The following is a 22156-nucleotide window of genomic DNA, read 5'->3' on the forward strand; positions in this document are numbered from 1 at the left end:
CTTCGGCAGGAAAGCGGGCAGTGGTTGGCGACAAACATAAATGCTTCTGTCCTCTGCTGCAAAATTAGAACGCTGGTTTCCCAGTGGATCACTCAAGTTGTATAGCAAGTCATTGGTGAGAGGACCAGCAGCTGAAATGAATTTTCTATCAGATTCCCAATCTAACCCCCAGCACGAAAAGCTCAGGAGAACAATAAAGACTGAATTCCAGGCCAGCTCCATTTTCAAGGACCTGTTAGGAAGTACATGGAATCGTTACTTTATAACAACAGCCAGGTTGTAAAATGCTAAGTGATTATTAACAGTTAATATTTAACTGCGTTATCTGTGATAATGAAATCAGTACATGGCTTACCAGTGTAATATCAAAAATTTAAAGACCATAAGAGATAACACAAAGACCTCAAACATTTCGCACAATTTAAGCAGATGAACCTGGAAAGTGTCTGAAGGAAAAAGTTCTCCGTGTTTTTTTTATTAATTTCAAATTATTTTAAAATTTGTTTATACACAAAAAAACTCATTTACATAACAGAACAAAGATTGCATCCCTTGCCAAACCTTTTTCCCCCTTAAAAATATATAAGTAAATGATGAACACATTGTGTAAAAGATTCAAATGTAAAAGCGTAAAAGACAAACCTGCAAATTCCTCTTCCCCAACTCCCCTCACCTTCCTTGGGTAAGCACTCTAAACACTGTGTTTCCTTCCAGTTTTCTTTTTTTATGTAGCTGAATGGTTATGCAGGTTTAAATCTTGTGAAAGTACTTAATTTCTCTGTGCCTCTGTTTCCTCATTGGTAACAATGATGAGTAGATAAATTGTGAGAATTAAAAGAGATCATTCTTCAATGTGTTTGAAACAGTGCAACTCAACGAACGCTACATATACACAAATGCCAACATACATAAGTGTATAACATTTTAAACATATAATTTAACATATATGGGATTATACTTTATGTATTGTTCCTCAGATTTCTTTTTTCCACTTAACAGTTCTCAGAGTTCTGTCTATATCAGAAAATATAGACCCGCTTCTTCTTTTTTTTTTTTTTTTTAATTTTTTAATGTTTTTATTTATTTTTGAGACAGAGAGAGACAGAGCATGAATGGGGGAGGGTCAGAGAGAGGGAGACACAGAATCTGAAACGGGCTCCAGGCTCTGAGCTGTCAGCACAGAGCCCGACGCGGGGCTCGAACCCACGGACTGCGAGATCATGACCTGAGCCAAAGTCGGCCACTCAACCGACTGAGCCACCCAGGCGCCCCTAGACCCGCTTCTTTTTAACAGATGCATAGTATGCCCCATAAGGATGTACCCTAATTGAACCTCTCATATATCGAGTACTGGTTGATTCTTAATTGTAATGTGTTGTAAATGAATCTTTGTCTACACGTATGACCATTTCTTTAAGACAGAGTCTTGGAAATTAAGTTCCTGACTCAGTGTTATACTACTATTTAGAATTTTGATTGAAACCCAAATAGTTATCCAAAATAGGCTTCATCAAATTTAAATCCTACCTAAAGTTTAGAGGTGTGCCTAAATCTGTGTTTTGCTAATACCTGTCATAAAACTTCACATTTTTGACACTTTGAAAAATGAAAATATTATCTCCTTGTCAATTTTTCATTTTTCTGCTTAAAAGGGATAGTTAGCTATTCGTGTTATATCATATATGTGTGGTTTATTTCTGGGCTGTTTTGTTCCATTGATCTATGTGTCTGTTTTTATGCCAATGCCATACTATTTTGCTTGCTACAGCTTCATAATATAGTCTGAAATCAGGGAGTGTGATACCTTGGGCTTTGTTTTTCCCTCAAGATTGCTTTAGCTATTCAGGGCCTTTTGTGGTTGCATACACATTTTAGAATTGTTCGTTCTATTTCTATGGAAAATGCCATTGGAATTTTGATAGGGATTACATTAAATCCATAGATTGCTTTGGGTAGTATGGACATTTTAACAATGTCAATTCTTCCAATTCATGAGTGTGGAATATCTTCCCATTTATTTGTATCTTCTTCAATTTACTTCATCAGTGTCTTATGGTTGTCAGTGTACACATCCCTGATTATATTTATTCCCTAGGTATTTTAATCTAGGTATTGCATTTGATACAATTGTAAGTAGATTGTTTTCTTAATTTCTCTTTCTGATAGCTCATTATTAGTGTATAGAAATGCAACACATTTTTATTATTGATTTTGTATCCTGCAAGTTTGCTGAATTTGTGGATTCCTTCCAACAGTTTTTTGGTGGAGTCTTTAGAGTTTTCTATATATGATATATCATCTGCGAATAGTGACAGTTTTATACTTTTCTTTCTGATTTGGATGCCTTTTGTTTCTTTTTCTTGACTAATTGCTCTGGCCAAAGCTTCTAATACTGTTATTGAATAAAAGTGGTGAAAGTTTACATTCTTGTCTTGTTGCTGACATTAGAGGAAAAGCTTCCAGCTTCTCACCATTTGAGTATGATGTTATCTGTGGGCTTGTTGTATATGGTCTCTATTTGTTGAGGTATGTTCCCTTTGTACCCACTTTTGTTGGGGTTTAGTCATAAATGGATGTTGGATTTTGTCAAATTTTTTTTTCTACATCTACTGAGGTGATCATATGATTTTTGTCCTTCATTTTGTTAATGTGGTATATCACATTGATTTGTAGATGTTGAACTATCCTTGCATCCCTGGAACAAATCCCAGTTGATCATGGTGTATGATCCTTTTAATGTATTGTTGAATTTGGTATACTAATATTAAGGATTTTCATATCGATGTTCATAAGAGACATTGGCCTATAATTTTTTCTTTTAGTGACTTTGTCTGATATTGGTATTAGGTTAATGCTGGCCTTATAAAACAAGTTTATAAGTGTTCCCTCCTCTTCCATTTTTTGGAAGAATTGGAGGGTTGGTATTAATCTTCTTTAAATGGTTGGTAGAATTCATCATTGAAGCCATTTAATCCTGGACTTTTGTTTTTTGGGAGGTTTTTGATTATTGATTCAGATCCCTTACTAGTAATTGGTCTGTTCAGACTTTTTCTTTATGACTCAGTCTTGGTAAGTTGTATATTTCTAGGAATTTATTTCTTCTAGGTTGTTCTACTTGTGTACAATTGCTCATAGTAGTTTCTTATGATGCTTTGTATTTCTGTGGTATCTGTGGTAACGTCACCTCTTTCCTTTGGATTTGAAGTCCTCTTTTTTTCTTGGTGAGTCCAGTTAAAGGTTTGTCATTTTTTTCTCTTTTCAAAAAACCAGCTCTGTTTCTTTGAGCTTTTCTTCTATTGTCATTTTAGTCTTTATTTTATGTCCTCTGTTATTTTCTTCCTTCTACTAACATTTGTTGTTTTCTAGTTCTTTGAGATGTAAAGTTAGGTTTTCCTTTTTTTGTTTTTTGAGAGAGCACGTGTGAGCAGCGAGGGGGAAAGAATCCCAAGCAGGTTCCACACTGTCAGTGTGGAGCCCTATGTGAAGCTCAAACTCACTAACCATGAGATCACGACTTGGGCCCAAATCAAGAGTCAGACACTTAAACTATTGAACCACCCAGGCGCCCCTAAAGTTAGCTTGTTTTTCCTGAGATGTTTGTTTCTTAATGTAGCTATTTATCCCTTTGAAGTTCCCTCTTAGGGAGCACCTGGCTGGCTCAACTGGAAGTACGGGCCACTTTTGATTTCGGGGTCATGAGTTCCAGCCCCACATTGGGTGTAGAGATTACTTATATAAATAAAACTTAAAAAGTTCCCTCCAAGAACTGCTTTTGCTGGGGTGCTTGGGTGGCTCAGTTGGTTAAGCACTGGACCCCTGTTTTTGGCTCAGGTCATGATCTCACAGTTCATGAGTTCAAGTTCCACGTAGGGGTCTGAACTGACAGTGTGGAGCCTGCTTGGGATCTCTGTCTCCCTCTCTCTGCCCCTCTCCTGCTCACGCTCTTCAAAAATAAACATTAAAAAAAAAAAAAACCCTGCTTTCCTGCATCCCATAAATTTTTGTATGTTGTATTCCCGTTTTCATTTGTCTCAAGATACTTTAGAATTTATTTTTTCTTTGAAACTAGTTGTTTGGTAGCAATCTCCATATACTTGTTGATTTCCCAGTTCTCTTTTGTAACTGATTTCTAGTTTCACACCATATTATGGTCGGAAAAGATACTTATTTCAATCTCAAATTTATTAAGACTTATTCTATGGTGTAACATATGATCTACCCTGGAGAATGTTCCCTGTGTGCTTAAGAATGTGTTCTGTTGGGGCGCCTGGGTGGCTCAGTCGGTTAAGCGTCCGACTTTGTCTCAGGTCACGATCTCGCGGTCCGTGAGTTCGAGCCCCGCGTCGGGTTCTGGGCTGATGGCTCAGAGCCTGGAGCCTGCTTCCGATTCTGTGTCTCCCTCTCTCTCTGACCCTGCCCCGTTCATGCTCTGTCTCTGTCTCAAAAATAAATAAACTTAAAAAAAAAATTAAAAAAAAAAAAGAATGTGTTGTTACTTTTAGATAGAATGTCCTGTCCTGTATATGCTTGGTAACTCCACTTGGTCTAATGTTATAGTCAATGCTTCCTGGGGTGCCTGGGTGGCTCAGTTTGCAAAGCATCAGACTCTTAATTTTGGCTCAGGACATGATCTCACGATTTGTGAGATTGAGCCCTGCATTGGGCTCTGTGTTGATAGCGCAGAGACCTGCTTGGGATTCTCTCTGCCCCTCCCCTGCTCATATCCTCTCTCTCAAAATAAATATACTTAAAAATATCGTAAAGTCATTGTTTCCTTATTGATATTTTGTCTGGATTATCTATTCATTGATCACAATAGGTACTGAAGTCTCCTACTATTATTGTACTTCTATTTCTCCCTGTAGGGATGTTAATACTGTCTTTATATATTTAGGTATTCCTATAGCTGTATTTGCACATTTTCTTCTCCATGTGTCGTATAGATATTTCCATTTCAAACATACAGGTTTAGTTTTGTTTGTATATCCTACAATATAGTTGTACCACAACTTATGTAGTCATTTCCTTATTGATGGACATCTGTTGGAATTTTGTGGAAAACACATTAAGTTTATAGATAAGCTAACAAATGACATTCAAGTCTTCCCATTCAGAAACATGTTACATCCACTTACTAAACACTTGTCTAATTTTCTTCATAAGGATCTTATACATGCTCCATCATCCATTAGCCACTTCATCACCTCCCTGACAAGTAACATGTAGAAGAAAAGGGCATGTGGAATGTGTGGAAATATAAACACACTTATTCAGATATGCAAAAACTTAGGACTTCATTTGCAGTAAGGCCCTCCCTCACCTTGCTCTGGAGCCCCTACTCAAATGGCAAAATTGGGAAGAGGAGAGATTAACCAAAAAAGAACTCCTCTTTCCTAGGCTTCGAATTTCCCTTTGGGTAAATATTGATAAAATTAAAGTTCAAATTCCTGTCAGGCTATTTCTTTCAGGTCCTCTCCATCCCATTTTATCATGTTGGGAGTCAGTGCAGAGGGGCTTGCTGTCTCCTGGGTTTTCACTAGAATATTCTTCCTTTCACCTATTACTGAATGTCCTATTTGTGCCTTACACTAGCATCTCCTAACTGCCTCAACAGGGAGTTTGAGATTCTGTACCCTGAGGTTTCCTCTTCCCAATAGCTTCACCTACCCTCATTAATTAGAAACATACTTTTGACAGAGGAATTTACAGTCTGCATCTGCTAATTATGCAACTTCTTCACTTGATCTTAGCCAAAAGGCTGAGAAGTGATAACTGTGCACTTCTTTATTCATTTCCAGTCCTCTTCACCCTGTTGTTTTCAAGCCATTGGACAGTGAAGTTATTATTAATGAACTCACATACAAAATACAAACATTCCCTGACCCTAAAGGCCCCCAAATGCCCAGCTGTTGTTAAAAGGTACAGCAGAAACTGCTACATCATGAACATACTGATGATGAAGACGTTTATAAAGTTTATTGTACTATCTTAAAAAACAAAACAGAATTGGAATTAATCTTGGAAGGTAATTTCCAAAGCCCCTTAGCCTTTATATGAATTCTAATAAGGACTCCTCATAGGAACCTAGTCCTAGAGGCTTATAATGCCACACACTTCCACCCACCTGCCCCACAGTAAGCAAACTGGGAACAAGACTCATGTTAAGCATAGCTGCGCCCCCATAAATCAAGTTTGAACTGTGTGGGTACATTTATACATGGATTTTTCCAATAAATATATTGGAAAAATTTCCAGACATCTGCAAGAAATTTCAAAAAACTTGTAGACAAATCTTGTAGTCTAGAAATACTGAAAAAATTAAGAAAAAGGTATTAAGAATACAATATATAATACATATAACATACAAAATATGTGTTAATCAACTGTATATTATCAGTAAGGCTTCCAGTCAACAGTAGGCAATGTTAGTGGTTAAGTTTTGCGGAAGCCAAAAGTTATACACAGATTTTTGACTGCACGGGGGAACTGGTGCCACCAACCTCCATGTTGTTCAAGGGTCAAATGCAGATGAAAGCAATAATTAGAGTAGGGTGGAAATAAAAATGGACAACTGCAGAACACATTATTTTATTTTGACAAAGAAAAAGCAGTAGTTGGCAATTGTAAAAAGTTACCTCTCCAGTAAGATACTATATACCATAAAAATAACAGACCTTTTTCTATACATGAAAACAAGGCCTCAGTTACAGAAAGCACACATCATTGGGTTCCAACTTCATTTAGACAAGCACGCTAAACAATGTGCTAAAGCTTGTGTTAATATAAAAGCTTATTACAGGAACGTGACATACAGGACCACCAACTAGGTTCTTATTCCTCAAAATAAATCTTCCTGAAGCCTTGTTCCCAGAAACATGTCTCTTGCTAGTAGAGCTACATCCAGACTCTAGGCCGGAAGGTAGGGGCCAGTTTTTCTGGTTACTTTCAATATCTTAATCTTCAAGCAAGTAATTAGGGTTAACTACTAAGTAGGGATCCTCTTCATAGCTCTCACTTCCTTCTGTAGAGCCTTTCAGTCCAGCTTGGGTGAGCTCAATCAGAACATGATCCTGTGAAACACAAAGATTTGTCCTGAGGTCTCCAGCAGTAGTGTAAAAATGCCCCATCCACATAATTTGACCCTTCTGAGTATTTGCAACTAGCATTTTCTTCCATTTCTCCTTCATAACCTCTCAGAGAAAGGACTATACCTTAAAATCTTTACCAAGTTTTGCTACACCCCTTTCCCATTAGGATACAGATCTTTTATAACATAAATCTCTTTTGAAAAATTACAAAATACATAGGCAAGCTCAATGTTGTGATTTTAGTAAGGTTTCCTGGCATACTACATCTTGTAAATATGATTTCAAAAAAGACAAAATACATGAATTTTAAGGTTATGCAATTGTGTAAAATCCTGATAAATATGGTTATCATTCTGTTTATCACTCTGATAAGTGTTCTAATTTCATTTAGTATAAATTTTTAGTTACTAGCCACTAACTCTTTCATATACCACCCGTTCATAATTCAGTTAGAGGTATAATCTAAAGATAATTAACATGGAAAAATTTTCACTCTGAGCTAATAAAAAAAAGTAGAACATGCCACATAGCTTAAATGTACCTGTAAGTTGATCTAAAATACCCACAAATGAGAGGAACTCCTAGCCAAGCCCATATAGAACTCAGGAAATAGTGTTCGATCTTAAGAAGGTAGAAACGTCCTATAGTATGAGCACTACTGCCATCAAGAGGGACTGGACGCTTTTAAGATCTCACTTTATGTACTAACAAGCCCTTACAGGAAGAACACTTGATCAGCACAGTGTAATTTCTCTAGTCTTTTGTAAATGAGCTAGCTAGCTCAGGTGGTGTCAAACTTAAAAAGGTAGCTCCAGTTTAGATCAGCTAATTTTACCAAATGTCCCAAAGTAGACTTGTGGTGTGGGTCAATTTATCTTACACTGATCCCAGAAGGCATTAGGAAGGGAAGGGCTGGCCTGGTGCAAACACACTGCCCAGCACTAGAAAGACAACTGAATGTTTACCACCCCAATTCAGATTTTCATAGATATTATACCACCTAATCATACACTCATCTACTCACACAAGTAAAGGGTTTTTCAGATGATACAATCCTGATAATGTGACACTCATAATATTTATAGAGTGAACACTGTAAAGTGAGCTACAGGGCAATTGAATCTGCCACTTAAACATAAAAATTCAATCACTCATCAAATATTTGATCTATGTGCCAGGCACCACTACAGGTCTTGGAGGTAGAATGATCAATAAAACAAAGTCCCTGGCCTCCTGGTGCTTGCATTCTAGTAAGTCAAACTGAAAACCTAGTGCCAGGCAATGATAAGCACTATGAAGTAACACAAAGCAGGGTTAGGGAGTGATAGCAAGAAGGAGGCTCTTATTATTATTTTTTTAATGTTTATTTATTTTAGAAGGGGTGGAGGGGGACAGGAGGGAGAGAGAGGGAGAAAGTAGATCTGAAGTGCTGATAGTGCAGAGCCTGACGTGAAGCTCAAACCCACGAACTGTGAGATCATGACCTGAGCTGAAGTCGGATACTTAACTGACTGAGCCACCCAGGTGCTCCAGGAGGCTCTTATTTTGACAGGTTAGGCAAGAACCACCTCTTTGAGAAGGTAACATTTGAGCAGACACCAGAATGAAAGAGGGAACCTAGGTAAAGAGACAAAGGACAAGTGCGAAGGTCCTCATGTTTGGTGTGTCTCTGGAATAGTGACAAGGCCAGTATCACTGAGTAGCAACATGAAGAGTCCTATGCAAGAAGGTGAAGAGGTATACACCTAAGGAGGGGTTTGGTTGTAGAGGTTCTGCAGGCCATGTTATGGAGACTGGAAGGAAGAACTGGAAGGTAGGGCATGAAAACGTTTTGATTTGTTAAAAGATCTGTCTGGCTGCTGGACAGAGAGCTAGTACAAAGGGGGACAGTTAGGAGGCTCCTGTGAAAGTTCAGGCATAGTAGCTTAAGTAAATGTGAAGGCGGTGAGAATAGAACACAGAATATATACACTGAAGGCAGGGCTCACAGGATTTGCTGCTTAAAGGAGTGGCTATGAGGGAAAACTGGCATCATGGATGATTCTAACGTGTTTGGCTTACAACTGAGTAAATGGGAACACTGTGGGGGGGGTGGGGGAAAGAACTGTTTTGCACACATTAAGCATGAGATGCCTATAGTTCACAAGTAGGCAGCTGGTTACCGACATCTGGAGTTTAGAGGAGAGGTGACAGCTGAATCTGGGAGACATCAGTGGATGGATTTAAATTCATAGAACCAAATGAGATCACTTAGGTAATCAATGTAAATACAAAAGAGGTCTGAGGATTGAGTACAGCACTCCATTTAAAAAGTGACAAGACTCAGGAAAAGAGACTAAGAGGAAATAACCAAAGAGATAGGAGAAGACCCAGGAAAATATGGTGACTCAGAAGGAGCAATCAACAGTGACAGACCAATAGGCCAAATATAGAGAATGACCAACTGATGTGAGTAGGGAGGAGGCATGCCTGTAATGATCCTGTTAGAGACTGGAAGAAGTCATAGCACTGGGCAGTGCCACTGTGAGGTAGGTAGGATCAGTAAAGAAGAATCCACTTGATGGGAATGCAAGCTGGTGCAGCCACTCTGGAAAACAGTATGACGGTTCCTCAAAAAACTAAGAATAGAACTACCCTCTGACCCAGCAAATGCACTACTAGGTATTTGTCCACGGGATACAGGTGTGCTGTTTCGAAGGGACACATGCACCCCCATGTTTATAGCAGCACTATCAACAATAGCCAAAGTATGGAAACAGCCCAAATGTCCATTGATGGATGAAGGGATAAAGAAGATGTATATACATACAATGGAGTATTACTCGGCGATCGAAAAGAATGAAATCTTGTCATTTACAACAGATGAACGTAAAGGAAGGGAAACAAAAATAATATAAAAACAGGGAGGGGGACAAAATGACTCACAAATATGGAGAACAAACAGGGTTACTGGAGGGGTTGTGGGAGTGGGGGATGGGCTAAATGGGTAAGGAGCATTAAGGAATCTACTCCTGAAATCATTGTTGTATGATATGCTAACTAATTTGGTGTAAATAAATAAACAAAACAAAACAAAATAAATTTTTGGTCTCTATCCCAGACCTACTAAATTACAAATTCTGGGAGTGGTTCCAGTGATCTGCGTTTTAGTAAGTTTTTCAGATGATTCTGGTGCATGCTAAAATTGAGAACCATTGGATTAAACTGAGTTACTCAAGTGAAACCTCCATCTTATTCATTTCCTCAAAATGGCCTCCCTCAGGGCTGTATGTTCCAGGCCCCTTGGAGGTTTATGTATGCCCTGCCCAGAATGCAGTAAAGCTTGTTCTTATCTTTCCTATAATGGCTAGATAACTAGTAGAGGTAACATAGTTTCTTCCCCTCCCTCTCATGTGGCACACAGATGGGGCAACGAGTGTGTTAAATGTTAAACCCTTTGACCTCATCACAGTGACCTCAGCATATCCCCGCACCTCCTTGCTTTATAAAATCTGTGGATTAAGTTCTGGACTTTACAAAGGGTATCTGCTTAGCACCTGGATCATCGTCCACGTGACTCCCCTTGTCATTAAGTTACCCTGAATAAAACTCTGCGTATATGGTAAAAAAAAAAAAAGGAAAAGAAAAGAAAAAAGAAGAGTCCACTTGAGATTAGTGGCATGAATTTAAAGTAGGACATGGCACATGATTGTATGCCTTTCTCCAGATACTTTTAACTCCTTGGATATGGCACAGTAAAAAGATTTAGATTTAACCAAGGCTGGGGTTTTGCCAATCAAGTAGAACAGAGAAATTATAAAGTGTGAGAAAATAGTGATCATTGGGACAGACCATAGACTGTAAGCTGGGTGATGGGGGAGGTGAGTATGTGGGGAAGAGGAAATATAGAAAACAGGCAATAGAGGTCAGAATGCTTGCAGGTTTATGGTAAAGGGAGTGGAGTGGAAAACAAAGATTAAAAATAGTCTGATAGTAAGACCCTAACCCTACCTTCCCAGATTTAACTTAGGTTCTGCTGATTCCAGCAGAGGAAGTAAGTCAATTAACTGCTGTAAATTCTCTCTTTTTTACAACTCATAATTCTTTTTTTCCTTTCAATGTTTTTTTTATTTTTGAGAGAGAGAGACAGACCATGAGCAGGGGAGGGCCAGAGAGAAAGGCAGACACAGAATCTGAAGCAGGCTCCAGGCTCTGAGCTGTCAGCACAGAGCCCTACGCAGGGCTCAAACCCACGAACTGCAGTATCATGACCTGACCCTAAGTCAGGCACTTAACCAACTAAGCCACCCTGGCCCTCCACAACTCATAATTTTAACTAGATCCCAATGATTCAAAATAAATGAACATCTATGAACCTGCAGGTATGAAGCATGGACTCCCTCCCTCATTAATAAGCAAGAGTAGCTATGTACGTACATAGTGGGTGAGTCGATGGATGACTTTCTCTATAATTCTCTTTTTATTTATAAGTTCCTCTTCAGAATCTATTTCTGATTCGATTTCCTTCAAATACCAGTTAACAAGCTCACTCCTCTTTAATGCAGACTCATCCTCTTCTGCAACAAAAAATACATTTCAAAAGGATTAAATTTGCCTTCTAGCAAATTGTATTGCCAATCCTTGGGGTTTGCATACACAAGATAATGTACAGATTAGATAACCATCAACCTGTCAGAAAGAATACCTGCTAAAATAAGGTTTGCAATGTTCCAGTGTAAGCTTGAAATAACCTGTCATATTACTTGTATTAAAGTATGCCTCACTTTATCCTGAGGAAAAAAAATCTAATAAAATAGAGATTATAAGAAACAAGTTTCTTGAAGCTATTAATATTTCAAAGTATGAAGCTGTTTCCTTCACCTTCTATGAGAATGTTTGCCAATAGTAATTGACAGCATAAATTAGCAACAGCAAGCAAAACTTCTTAAACATAACTTTTCCTCTTTGGAATAAGGAAGATTTTACACAGCTGAACCAAGAAGTGAAATCCAAGGGCATTACTCAAAATAAAAAATTATCAACTTATTTCAGCAAGGTCTATCTATACTGAATGATTATCTACTTTGTCAGAGTCCAAAGCAGAAGTCCAAATTCACAAGAAAAGATGGAACCTGGATAATAGCGTAACTATCACAGAAGCAAAGTATTAATAAGAGAAAACTCTTAGTCTTGGTTCTAGCTACTGTTACTAAAATGAAAAATGAAAAATAGGAAAATTCTAGCTTTACTGACAATGGCTTTGAAAAGTTTTATTATGGGTGTACTGAAACTTCAGTGGTTGGTCTAAATGTTCTCAGTAAGTGACCTTCTTGGCTTAAAGTTGTATTCTCTGTGCTGGACTAGAGAACAGCTGTCTACCTGAAGACTGAGAATTCATTACTACTAGGTGAACAGTATTTTTTTTCTAAGGAAAAGAAGATCTAGCAGAATTTATCTGTGGAATGCATACAGTGCCTGGGCGCTAACCATTATCTTTGCTCCATCAATGGTTTGCCATGTTTAAAATTTGACTACATGAGAAAAAGACAAATGAAATACAATGTGAACACAAGAACATGTGAGCTCCCAAAAGTTTTTATGTGAGAAGAGGGTGGGAGGGCTAAAACCTGTCTGTCATACTGGCCTCTTTACTGCCTTCTCTCCTCCCTCCCACTGGTCTACAACTCCCAAGGGGCAAAAACTACAGGATTCAAATCTTTAGTAAGCTAAGACAACCTCACTGTTCTCTTCCTTCCACAGACAGGACACTGTGATGAGAGTGTCCAGAAGCCAGCATTTTTGGACTTTTAAATAAGAATTATCTGAGTGCTAACCAGCAAATTAAAGTTTAAGTTCAACACCTTGATTTCATCATTTTCTATGCCAACTACAGGCATGGTGGAATAGCACAGTAAAGCAGTTAATTAAGATAGGCAGGATACTAGTGTCCAGATATCACACTTTATATACAGAGAAATGAGGATTTTACTTCATTTTTAGGTATAGAATGTACCTGTGCCAATATGGTCTTTTCAGTTCAATTACTTGCCTACAAAAATAAATAACCTAGAGTCATCCATTTGAAGTAAAGCCATTGTTAGGAACAGTGATTTTGCATCTGTAAAAACATTTAAGTGCTTCTTTATATATTATCAGATCCTAACTTCTGATTCTCAAAAATATTAAAATAGGTGAAGGACATTAAAAAATGATCTTTGTCTGACAATGAACTTGTGGGTGAAAGGTCCAGACTGTCAGATATACTGATAGATTTTCTTTGCCAAAGTGAGCCTCTATAACAATTTATGATCTCTTCCGACAAAACAGTCTTTAGCAGTTAGAAATGGCTTATACAAATACAACTTATATGAATGACTAAGCATGTGGCCATACTAGGTAAAGCCTTACCTTCCTCCATCTTTCTGAGGTGAAGCACAATAAGGTTAGAGATTCGGCAGTACTCAGAGAAGCCCAGCCTTAAGGAGGCTTTAGGAACAAAATCTTGGTTTATGTCTTCACTGTGGCCATTGATTCCATTCACAGGAGCAGGGCTGTCAACATGACCTAAGTGAAATATCAACCATCTGAATCTTGTTTTTGTGCCTCCAACACTCCCCCATCAAATGTTTATATAAGTATACTACTTCTATTTTAATACTAACTTCTACACAAGCATATAGTTACACTCAGTATTTAGTCATTTTACAAATAAATTAGAAACAAATTTGTAAATGCTAATAGTGAAAACAGAAACTAATTTGGAAGGAATGGGAAGGATGGCAGTTATGAAGATTCCCTGATCTAAAAGTTCATTTGCTGCTTCAGATTCGGTGTCTCCCTCTCTCTCTGTCTTTCCCCTACTTGCACTCTCTCACTCAAAAATAAACATTGAAAAAACAAACAAACAAACAGGGTTGGGGGGGCACTGGGTGGCTCAGTTGGTTAAGCGTCTGACTACAGCTCAGGTCATGAGCTCGTGGTCCATGAGTTTGAGCCCCGTGCCAGGCTCTGTGCGGACAGCTCAGAGCCTGGAGCCTATTTCGGATTTTGTGTCTCCCTCTCTCTGTGTCCTTCCCCAACTTGCGCTCTCTCTCTCTCAAAACTAAATAAACATTAAAAAAAATTTTTTTTAAGTTCATTTGCAATATTATACACAAAATGTGAAAATCTGTTATTTGTCTGTTTTTTGTTTTAAAGTTTATTTATTTTGAGAGAGAGAGCGAGAGCACAAATGGAGGAACAGAGACAGGGAGAGAGAAAGAATCCCAAGCAGTCTCTGCACTGTCAGCACAGAGTCTGATGTGGGGCTCAAACTCACAAACCATGAGATCATAACCTGAGCCAAAATCAAGAGTCGGATGCTTAACTGATGCCCCAGTATTTGTCTGTTTTAATGTAGTCAAGAACATGTTTTTACTTCAAAAGCAAAATAACAATAAATCAGGCCAGGAAATTAAGTTCACTGTCACCATTTTGGTGTATTTTCTTTCAATCTTTCACACATAGATATTCTATATGAATTATTTAATTGTATTTTACCTTGTAAACAGTTAGTACAATTCAATATCCATTTTTTCCCTTTTGCTATACAGACTTCAAAACCATCAACAAGTGCACTTTTATCATAATATCTCAGAGAACATTTTAGTTCTTAACTCCAGAACAGTAAATGAACAAGTATCTCACCATTGATGCCATCTGGGCCCTCATCTACCTCCATCTGGGCCTCTTCTTCTTGATCTAGGTTGACATCGGGTGTTTCTACACGGATGATTGACTTATTCAGTAACCTGAAAGCTTCCTTCACATGTTTAGGCTGGACCTAAACCAATCAAGATGAAGTAAATCAGAAAGTCAGTCTTCTTGATATACCAAACAGATTCTCTCCTTACCAAATCATAGTGGCATTTTAACTTTTCTCACACTCTCCCTCTCTCACACACACATAAAATACGTGATAACACTGTAAGTTCACCAGAATGGCTTAAAAAGACCAACAATATATGGTATTGGAAATAATGTAGAACAACTTTCATTCATTGCTGGTGGGAATATAAATTGATACAACCACTAAAGGAAAACCATTTTGGCAGTCTTTACTGATCTGAACACACATATAACCTCTGACCCAACAATTCTACTTCTAGTGAACAGAAATGCACACACACATATATGCCATACAGACCAAAAGACATGTATCATAAGAACCCAAACTGGAAACTATCCAAATGCCCATTAAGAGAAGAATGGGTGAGTCATTGTGATTTATTAACAGAATATTACACAGCACAAAAATGGAAAAACTAGTATTACATAAAACTCAGATGATATTTTATAGTTTTAATTCTGTATGAAAAAAACAGACACAAGGGGGAACATATTCTAGGACTGCATTTATACAAAGTAATCCTTACATCTTTAAGGTTATCATTAAACCCTCACTTCTGTGATCAAATAATCTTTGACAAAGATGCCAAGCCCATACCTTGGGGAATGGATAGTCTCTTCAACAAATGTTACTGGGCAAACTGGATATCTTTTATGATAAAGAATGAAGTTAGACCCCTGCCTGACATCACATACAAAATTAACTCAAAATAGTTTGAAGACCTAAAACTATAAAACATTATGTAAGAAAACACAGGAAAAAAGCCTCAGGACACTGGATTTGATAATAGTGTCAAAAGCACAGGCAACAAAGGGGTAAACTGACAAATGAAATGATATCCCATTCAAAAACTTCTGAGCATCAAGTGAAACAATCAACAGAGTAAAAAAGGCAATCTACAGAATGGGAGAACTTATCTGCACATTATAAATTTGATAAGGGATTAATATTCAAAACACAGAGAATACCCATGTTCACCACAGCATTAATCACAACAGCCAAGAGGTGGAAGCAACCCAAATGCCCATTGATGGATCAATGGATAAACAAAATGTGGTACACAGCATCCCCCTTATTCTCAGGGATTATGTTCCAAGACCCCAGTGGATGCATAAACCATAGATAGTACTTAATCTTACATATACTGTTTTTCTTATTCATACATATGTCTGATAAAGTTTAATTTATAAATTAGGTACAGTAAGAGCTTAACAATAATAAAATAGAACAGTTACAGCAATGTACTTAATAAAAGTTATGTGAATGTGGTGTCTCTCAAAATAACACTGCATTGTACTCACCCTTCTTTTGATGAGATGATGTAGCTTTAGGCTACTGCTGACTTTCTGACAATACTTCAGGAGGATCATCTACCTATTAATGGTAACTCACCTCTATATGTACTCCATAACCTGGGAGATGATTATTTCATTATATTAATCAAACTAAATTCAATAAATACTTCACAGCAACCTTCTTCAAGGGAGAAATCCCAGCACTGTGTATCTTATGAGCACTCAACAGTATATCAAAGATAAAAACATGCTTATAAACCAATAAATCAATTTCTCTTTCCTCCCATTACGTTAAAGTGACTTTGATACCTCATCACAGCAGTGCATTCGAGCCATTGCTTCAGAGAGACGGATCATGCTCTCAAGTTGTCGCACTGTAATCCTCCACGAAGACTTGATTACTCCAGACCCATCCCTCTGGCGGAGACGTTTATATTGTTCCACAATGAAGTCCTCTGACTCTTTAGAAATCTGTTTCAGAACATCACTGAAGTCAGGGCTTTTCTACTTGATGGGAGTGGCATTAAATGTAAGTTTAAGAGCCTTCCAGGTAGAGACACTTTGCGGAAGTGAGAGGGTCAAAACTTTGAAGTCAATGACAATTAATACTGAAATGCCTTTCAAAAGAAACTAAGGACACCTGTGAATTTCATATGCTAATTTTATGAAGAGGAAGAGAACAGGGTTAGTATTTAAGCAAATGCCATTTTTCTTCTTATTTTTTTTAATGTTTATTTTTGAGAGAGAGAGAGAGACAGACAGACAGAGTGTGAGCAGGGGAGGGGCAGAGAGAGGGAGACACAGAATCCAAAGCAGGCTCTAGGCTCTGAGCTGTCAGCACAGAGCTCGACATGGGGCTCAAATCCATAAACCGCAAGATCATGACCTTAGTCAAAGTCGGATGCTTAACTGAGCCACCCAGGTGCCCCGCAAATGCCATTTCTAAGATACATAGCAAGCTGAAGCAGTGGAAAAGGATGTAATGTCTTTTAAATTTGTTGAATAATAACAACAAAGTAAGAATACTAAAAGAATACTCAGTTTTTCAGAGTAAGGAACTCAGCCTATTAAAGAAGCATGCCAAGGTCACAGAGGGATGAGTACACAGTCTAGAGAACAAAAGCCTCTTTACACATATGTATCCAATAACCCTTGGTTTTAAATGCCTCATTAAGCTTTTTTAACGACAGTGAAAATCAATCTCAATATTATGGATAATCAGTGAAGTGACAGATAACTAAATCCTTTGGGTAAAGTCCCAAAAGTTGAGCCAGAAAATAGTGTAAAAATCTCATCCAGAATCAAATTTTTTTCTTTTTGTATTCTACTTTAGGAAAATGTCAAACAAAACAAATTTTGAAATTTACTTTAAAAATGAATGTCCTGGATCTAGTACAGATTCAACTCAATAAACATCAATTACTGTAAAATATTAATCCACATTAATCACAATGACCTAAAGGAATCCAAACTTTTCCTCAAAGAAAGATCCAAGTAGACTACTGACTTAAGCTCATACAATTTTAAGATACTTAGGAATAAGGGGGCACCTGGGTCGCTCAGTAGGTTAAGCACCGACTTCAGCTCAGGTCATGATCTCATAGTTCATGAGTTTGAGCCCCATGTCGGGCCCTGTGCTGATAGCTCAGAGCCTGGAGCCTGCTTCAGAGCCTGTCTCTCTCTCTCTCTCTCAAAAATAAAATAAAAACATTAAAAGATTCTTAGGAATAATGGTTGAAATAAAAGTACATCCTATTTTATTTGGTTATTCAAAATTCTTCACCCATTAAAAATCCATGCACCGCCCCCCACCCCAAATTTCTAAGTAGGCTCAATGCCCAGCGTGGAGCCCAATGCAGGGCTTGAACTCACAACCTCAGATCAAGACCTGAGCCAAGATCAAGAGTTGGATGCTTAACCGACTGAGCCACCCAGGCGAACCCCCCGCCCCCATCAAAATCCTTTTATTAGCACTCAACAAAAGAACATTTTTAGAAAATTCCCTCTTCTTAACTCTCTGAAGAAACATTGTTCTCAAAACAAAACCCTCAAAAAGAAAAAACCAAACAAGCATAAGTTAATTTTCATAGAACCCTATTATGCCCTATTAAATGCCGTACTCCAGTACAAAAGGATGAGTTAGTTACCTTGGGTTTAAACTGTCTTGCAAAGAGAAGATACCTCCTGATATCATCAAGGGAATAGACACGATCAATTGAATCCTCAATTCTTGAATGCAAGTCTACTATACGTCTGGCAATAGCATAATCTGTAACCTAATTCAAAAGAAGAAAATCACTTTGATCAGTCACAACGATATCCACTTCAGATTATCCCTGGGATTAATAATTTATAGCTAAAAACAAGCTCTAAGATGCCACTGAAACATGTATTAACGGGTACTGAGTTTCTGAGCAAAGTTTGGTACAGTTTCATTTCAAATCTAGGAAGTTTAATGCGTACCTTTGCCCTACTCTAAGAATATTCCTGAAGGAATTGACTGACTTTAATAACAATAGCAGAATTAAGTTTTTAGGGTACCCGGTGTATGCCAGGCACTGTTGCCCTAAGTGTGCCTGGAAGCATTAATTCATGTAACCCTCACAAAAATCTTATTAATTGGTAATATTATCTCCATTTTACAGGTATGTAAATTGAGACCCAGAGAGGTCAAGTGCCTTGTCTGACATCACAGTAAGTAATGGAGCCATGATTTGAACAGTCTAGCTTCAGAGTCTATGCTCTTAGCCACAGTATTATATTGCTGCTTGTGAACAGATAATCATTACAGGATTGTTATTAACATTGAAAAAAAAAAAACCACTAAAAATATGGAATTTAATCTCATACGGTACACAAAAAAAGCCAAAGATATATAAAAAAAAATGTTAATAAGTGCATAAAGGGTACATGGGTGTTACATGCACAATTCTATTTCTTAAAACTTCTGTAAGCTTGAAATTATTTCCAATTAAAAAACTTCAAAAACTATCTTAATGAACCATTCACAAACAAAAATATATGAAAATCAGACACTCCCTGGGAATGCAAGCTGATGCAGCCACTCTGGAAAACAGTATGGAGGTTCCTCAAAAAACTAAAATAGAACTACCCTACAACCCAGCAATTGCACTACTAGGCATTTATTCAAGGGATACAGGTGTGCTGTTTCGAAGGGACACGTACCCCCATGTTTATAGCAGCATTATCAATAGCCAAAATATGGCAAGAGCCCAAATGTCCATCAATAGATGAATGGATAAAGAAGATGTGGTATATATATACAATGGAGTATTACTCGGCAATCAAAAAGAATGAAATCTTGCCATTTGCAACTACGTGGATGGAACTGAAGGGTATAATGCTAAGTGAAATCAGTCAGTCAGGGAAAAACAAAAATCCTATGACTTCACTCATATGAGGACTTTAAGAGACAAAACAGATGAACGTAAGGGAAGGGAAACAAAAATAATATAAAAACAGGGAGGGGGACCAAACAGAAGAGACTCATAAATATGGAGAACAAACTGAGGGTTACTGGAGGGGTTGTGGGAGGGGGAATGGGCTAAAGGGTAAGGGGCACTAAGGAATCTACTCTTGAAATCATTGTTGCACTATATGCTAACTAACTTGGATGTAAATTAAAAAAAAAAATTAAATTAAAAAAAAAAAAAAAAAAGAAAATCAGACACTCCCAGCTATGAGTGAGGGTAAAGACAGGGAAGGGGGAGGATTGGGTTAGAGAGAGAGAGGGAGAGAGAATCCCAAGCAGGCTCCAAGCTCAGCACAGAGCCTGATGTGGGGCTTGAACTCAGAATCATGAGATCATGACCTGAGCCAAAATCAAGTTAGACGCTTAACCAATTGAGCCACCCAGGGCCCCCAGCAAAAAATTCTAATAAAAATCTTAAAGAGTGTGGCTGGGAGTTAGCTGTCAAGTTTTTTTTATTTCTTGATAATTAAAAAAAATAGTAACGAAAACAACAAAACTCCATATTCCTCAACATAATTAAGTGGAACTAACAATTCAAATGACTTTATTTTGATTTGCTCAATAAACCTTTTGCCCAACCCTGTAGCATTCTGAAAGAAATGAAAGTCAGTGCAAATAAATGCACCAGCTGTTCAGAAGTACATGCTGCAGCCTAGTCTCCTTCAATTACTCAAACTGGAAATAAAAAGGAAGCCCACAGTGATACTTCACACGGTTACCTCATTACATTCATCCACAAGTATAAAGAAGAGATCAAATCGGGACATGATGGGAGCTGACAAGTTTATATTTTGTTTCAACGATTTTGATCTGTCATAGTGTCCACTGATTGGGTTCGCTGCTGCCAAAATGGATGTCCTGGCATTCAGAGTAGCCTGACCACAAAAGAAATCATTGTCACAGGTTTAAAAAGACATTTGGAATGGCTAATAAACATAGGACAAATGCTCAATCTTACTCATAATAAACTGAACGCAAACCAAAATACTTTAAGTAAGACATCATTTTTTACCTACTGAATCATCAAAATTAAAGTCTGATAATGTACAGCAAACAGGCACTCCCACATAAGGTGGTGGTATGACATACACACACTTTAAAGCCAGTAATTTCTTGTTAGGAATTTATCTTGCAGTTAGGTACAGGAAGATGTGTGTTCAAGGATATTTACTACAATATGGCTTGTAATCAAAGGCTGAAAATGACCAAATGTCACTCTATAGAAGGCTAATGAGCCAAAATGAGGAACAAAGATTTGAAAACCATGTGGTAATAAAAACACTAAAATGGATCTAATATATGCTGGCATAGAAAGATTGCCAAAATAAAATTATGAAGTTAAATGAGCAAGGAAGTAAACTGTATGTATTATGCTTATTTATGTATGAAAAATTCCTGAAAGAGCTTAACTTCAATATATACTCTGAATATTTACTGGTGATAGGAGTTGCAGGGGAAGATTTCGTCTTTTAATTTATATTTTATTGTAGCGCTTTAATTTTCCTTACCTACTTGGATGCATTACTTTTATTTACAAAGTTTAGTTTCTCTCTAATGTTGGTTACAATATTATGCTTATTATTTTCTTTTAGATAATCTATTGAGTTTGATTATTTTTGTTACAACTGGAAGCATGCACTGTCAAAGAAAATAGAAGCTTTGTGGAAAATTTGAGGAGTAAAATGCTAAAAATTTCATCAGTACTTCCTCTACTTTCTGTGATAGTAAAACATGTTCAAAGTACCCTAAAAAAGCGCCTATAATTTGGATTAATAATCCTCAGGGCTATGTGTCCCATTTCAACAATCAGCATTTCATGTTGAATAATGCATTTTATTCTAGTGAACATCTCTAGAACTACACTAATATTTAAGGCTAAGGCATGATGCAGCAGAACAGAGGTGGACACACATACCTTCACTCCTGCTTTAGTGATGGAGATGGTCTGCTGTTCCATAGCTTCGTGAATAGCAACTTGATCCCGCACATCCATCTTATCAAATTCATCAATACAACATACACCCTTGTAACCAAACAAATCTAGCATAAGAAACTGCCTTTGAGATGTCTTGAAATGGCAAGATATACTTGAAATGGCAAGTATAAATTTAAGTTTGTTACCAGAAACCTTTCCATTCTCTAAACAACTCTAAGATAGGTAATTAAGCAACTTTTTTTAAACAAATTTTTTAAACTTTTTATTTGAAAGAGAGAGAATACACATGAGCAGGGAGAGGAGCAGAGGGAGAGAGAGAGAATCTTAAGCAGGCTCCATGCTCAGCACAGAGTCTGAAGAGGGGCTCAATCCCCTGACCCTGGGATCATGACCTGACCCGAAGTCAAGAGTTGGACACTCAAACTGAATGAGTCACCCAGGTGCCCCAGTAAATAAGCAATCTTAATTTCCTCTGCT

At 37.6% G+C, this 22156-nt stretch overlaps 1 protein-coding gene across 1 annotated transcript in view; it reads right to left on the reverse strand.

The window, feature by feature from the left end:
• Positions 1-6572: 6572 nt before the first annotated feature.
• The window catches only part of LOC125917299 (DNA replication licensing factor MCM6), a 29494-nt gene continuing 13910 nt past the window's right edge, over positions 6573-22156 (reverse strand). The window contains exons 7-14 of the mRNA XM_049623536.1: positions 21659-21766; positions 20463-20618; positions 18398-18526; positions 16560-16721; positions 14754-14889; positions 13476-13631; positions 11505-11644; positions 6573-7070 (exon numbers count right to left, since the gene is read on the reverse strand). Of these exons, the coding sequence (XP_049479493.1) occupies positions 6954-7070; positions 11505-11644; positions 13476-13631; positions 14754-14889; positions 16560-16721; positions 18398-18526; positions 20463-20618; positions 21659-21766 (1104 nt within the window). The 3' untranslated portion in view covers positions 6573-6953. The remainder of the gene's footprint in view (positions 7071-11504; positions 11645-13475; positions 13632-14753; positions 14890-16559; positions 16722-18397; positions 18527-20462; positions 20619-21658; positions 21767-22156) is intronic.

The sequence above is a fragment of the Panthera uncia genome, unplaced genomic scaffold (assembly GCF_023721935.1).
Source record: "Panthera uncia isolate 11264 unplaced genomic scaffold, Puncia_PCG_1.0 HiC_scaffold_1667, whole genome shotgun sequence".
NCBI lineage: Eukaryota > Metazoa > Chordata > Mammalia > Carnivora > Felidae > Panthera > Panthera uncia.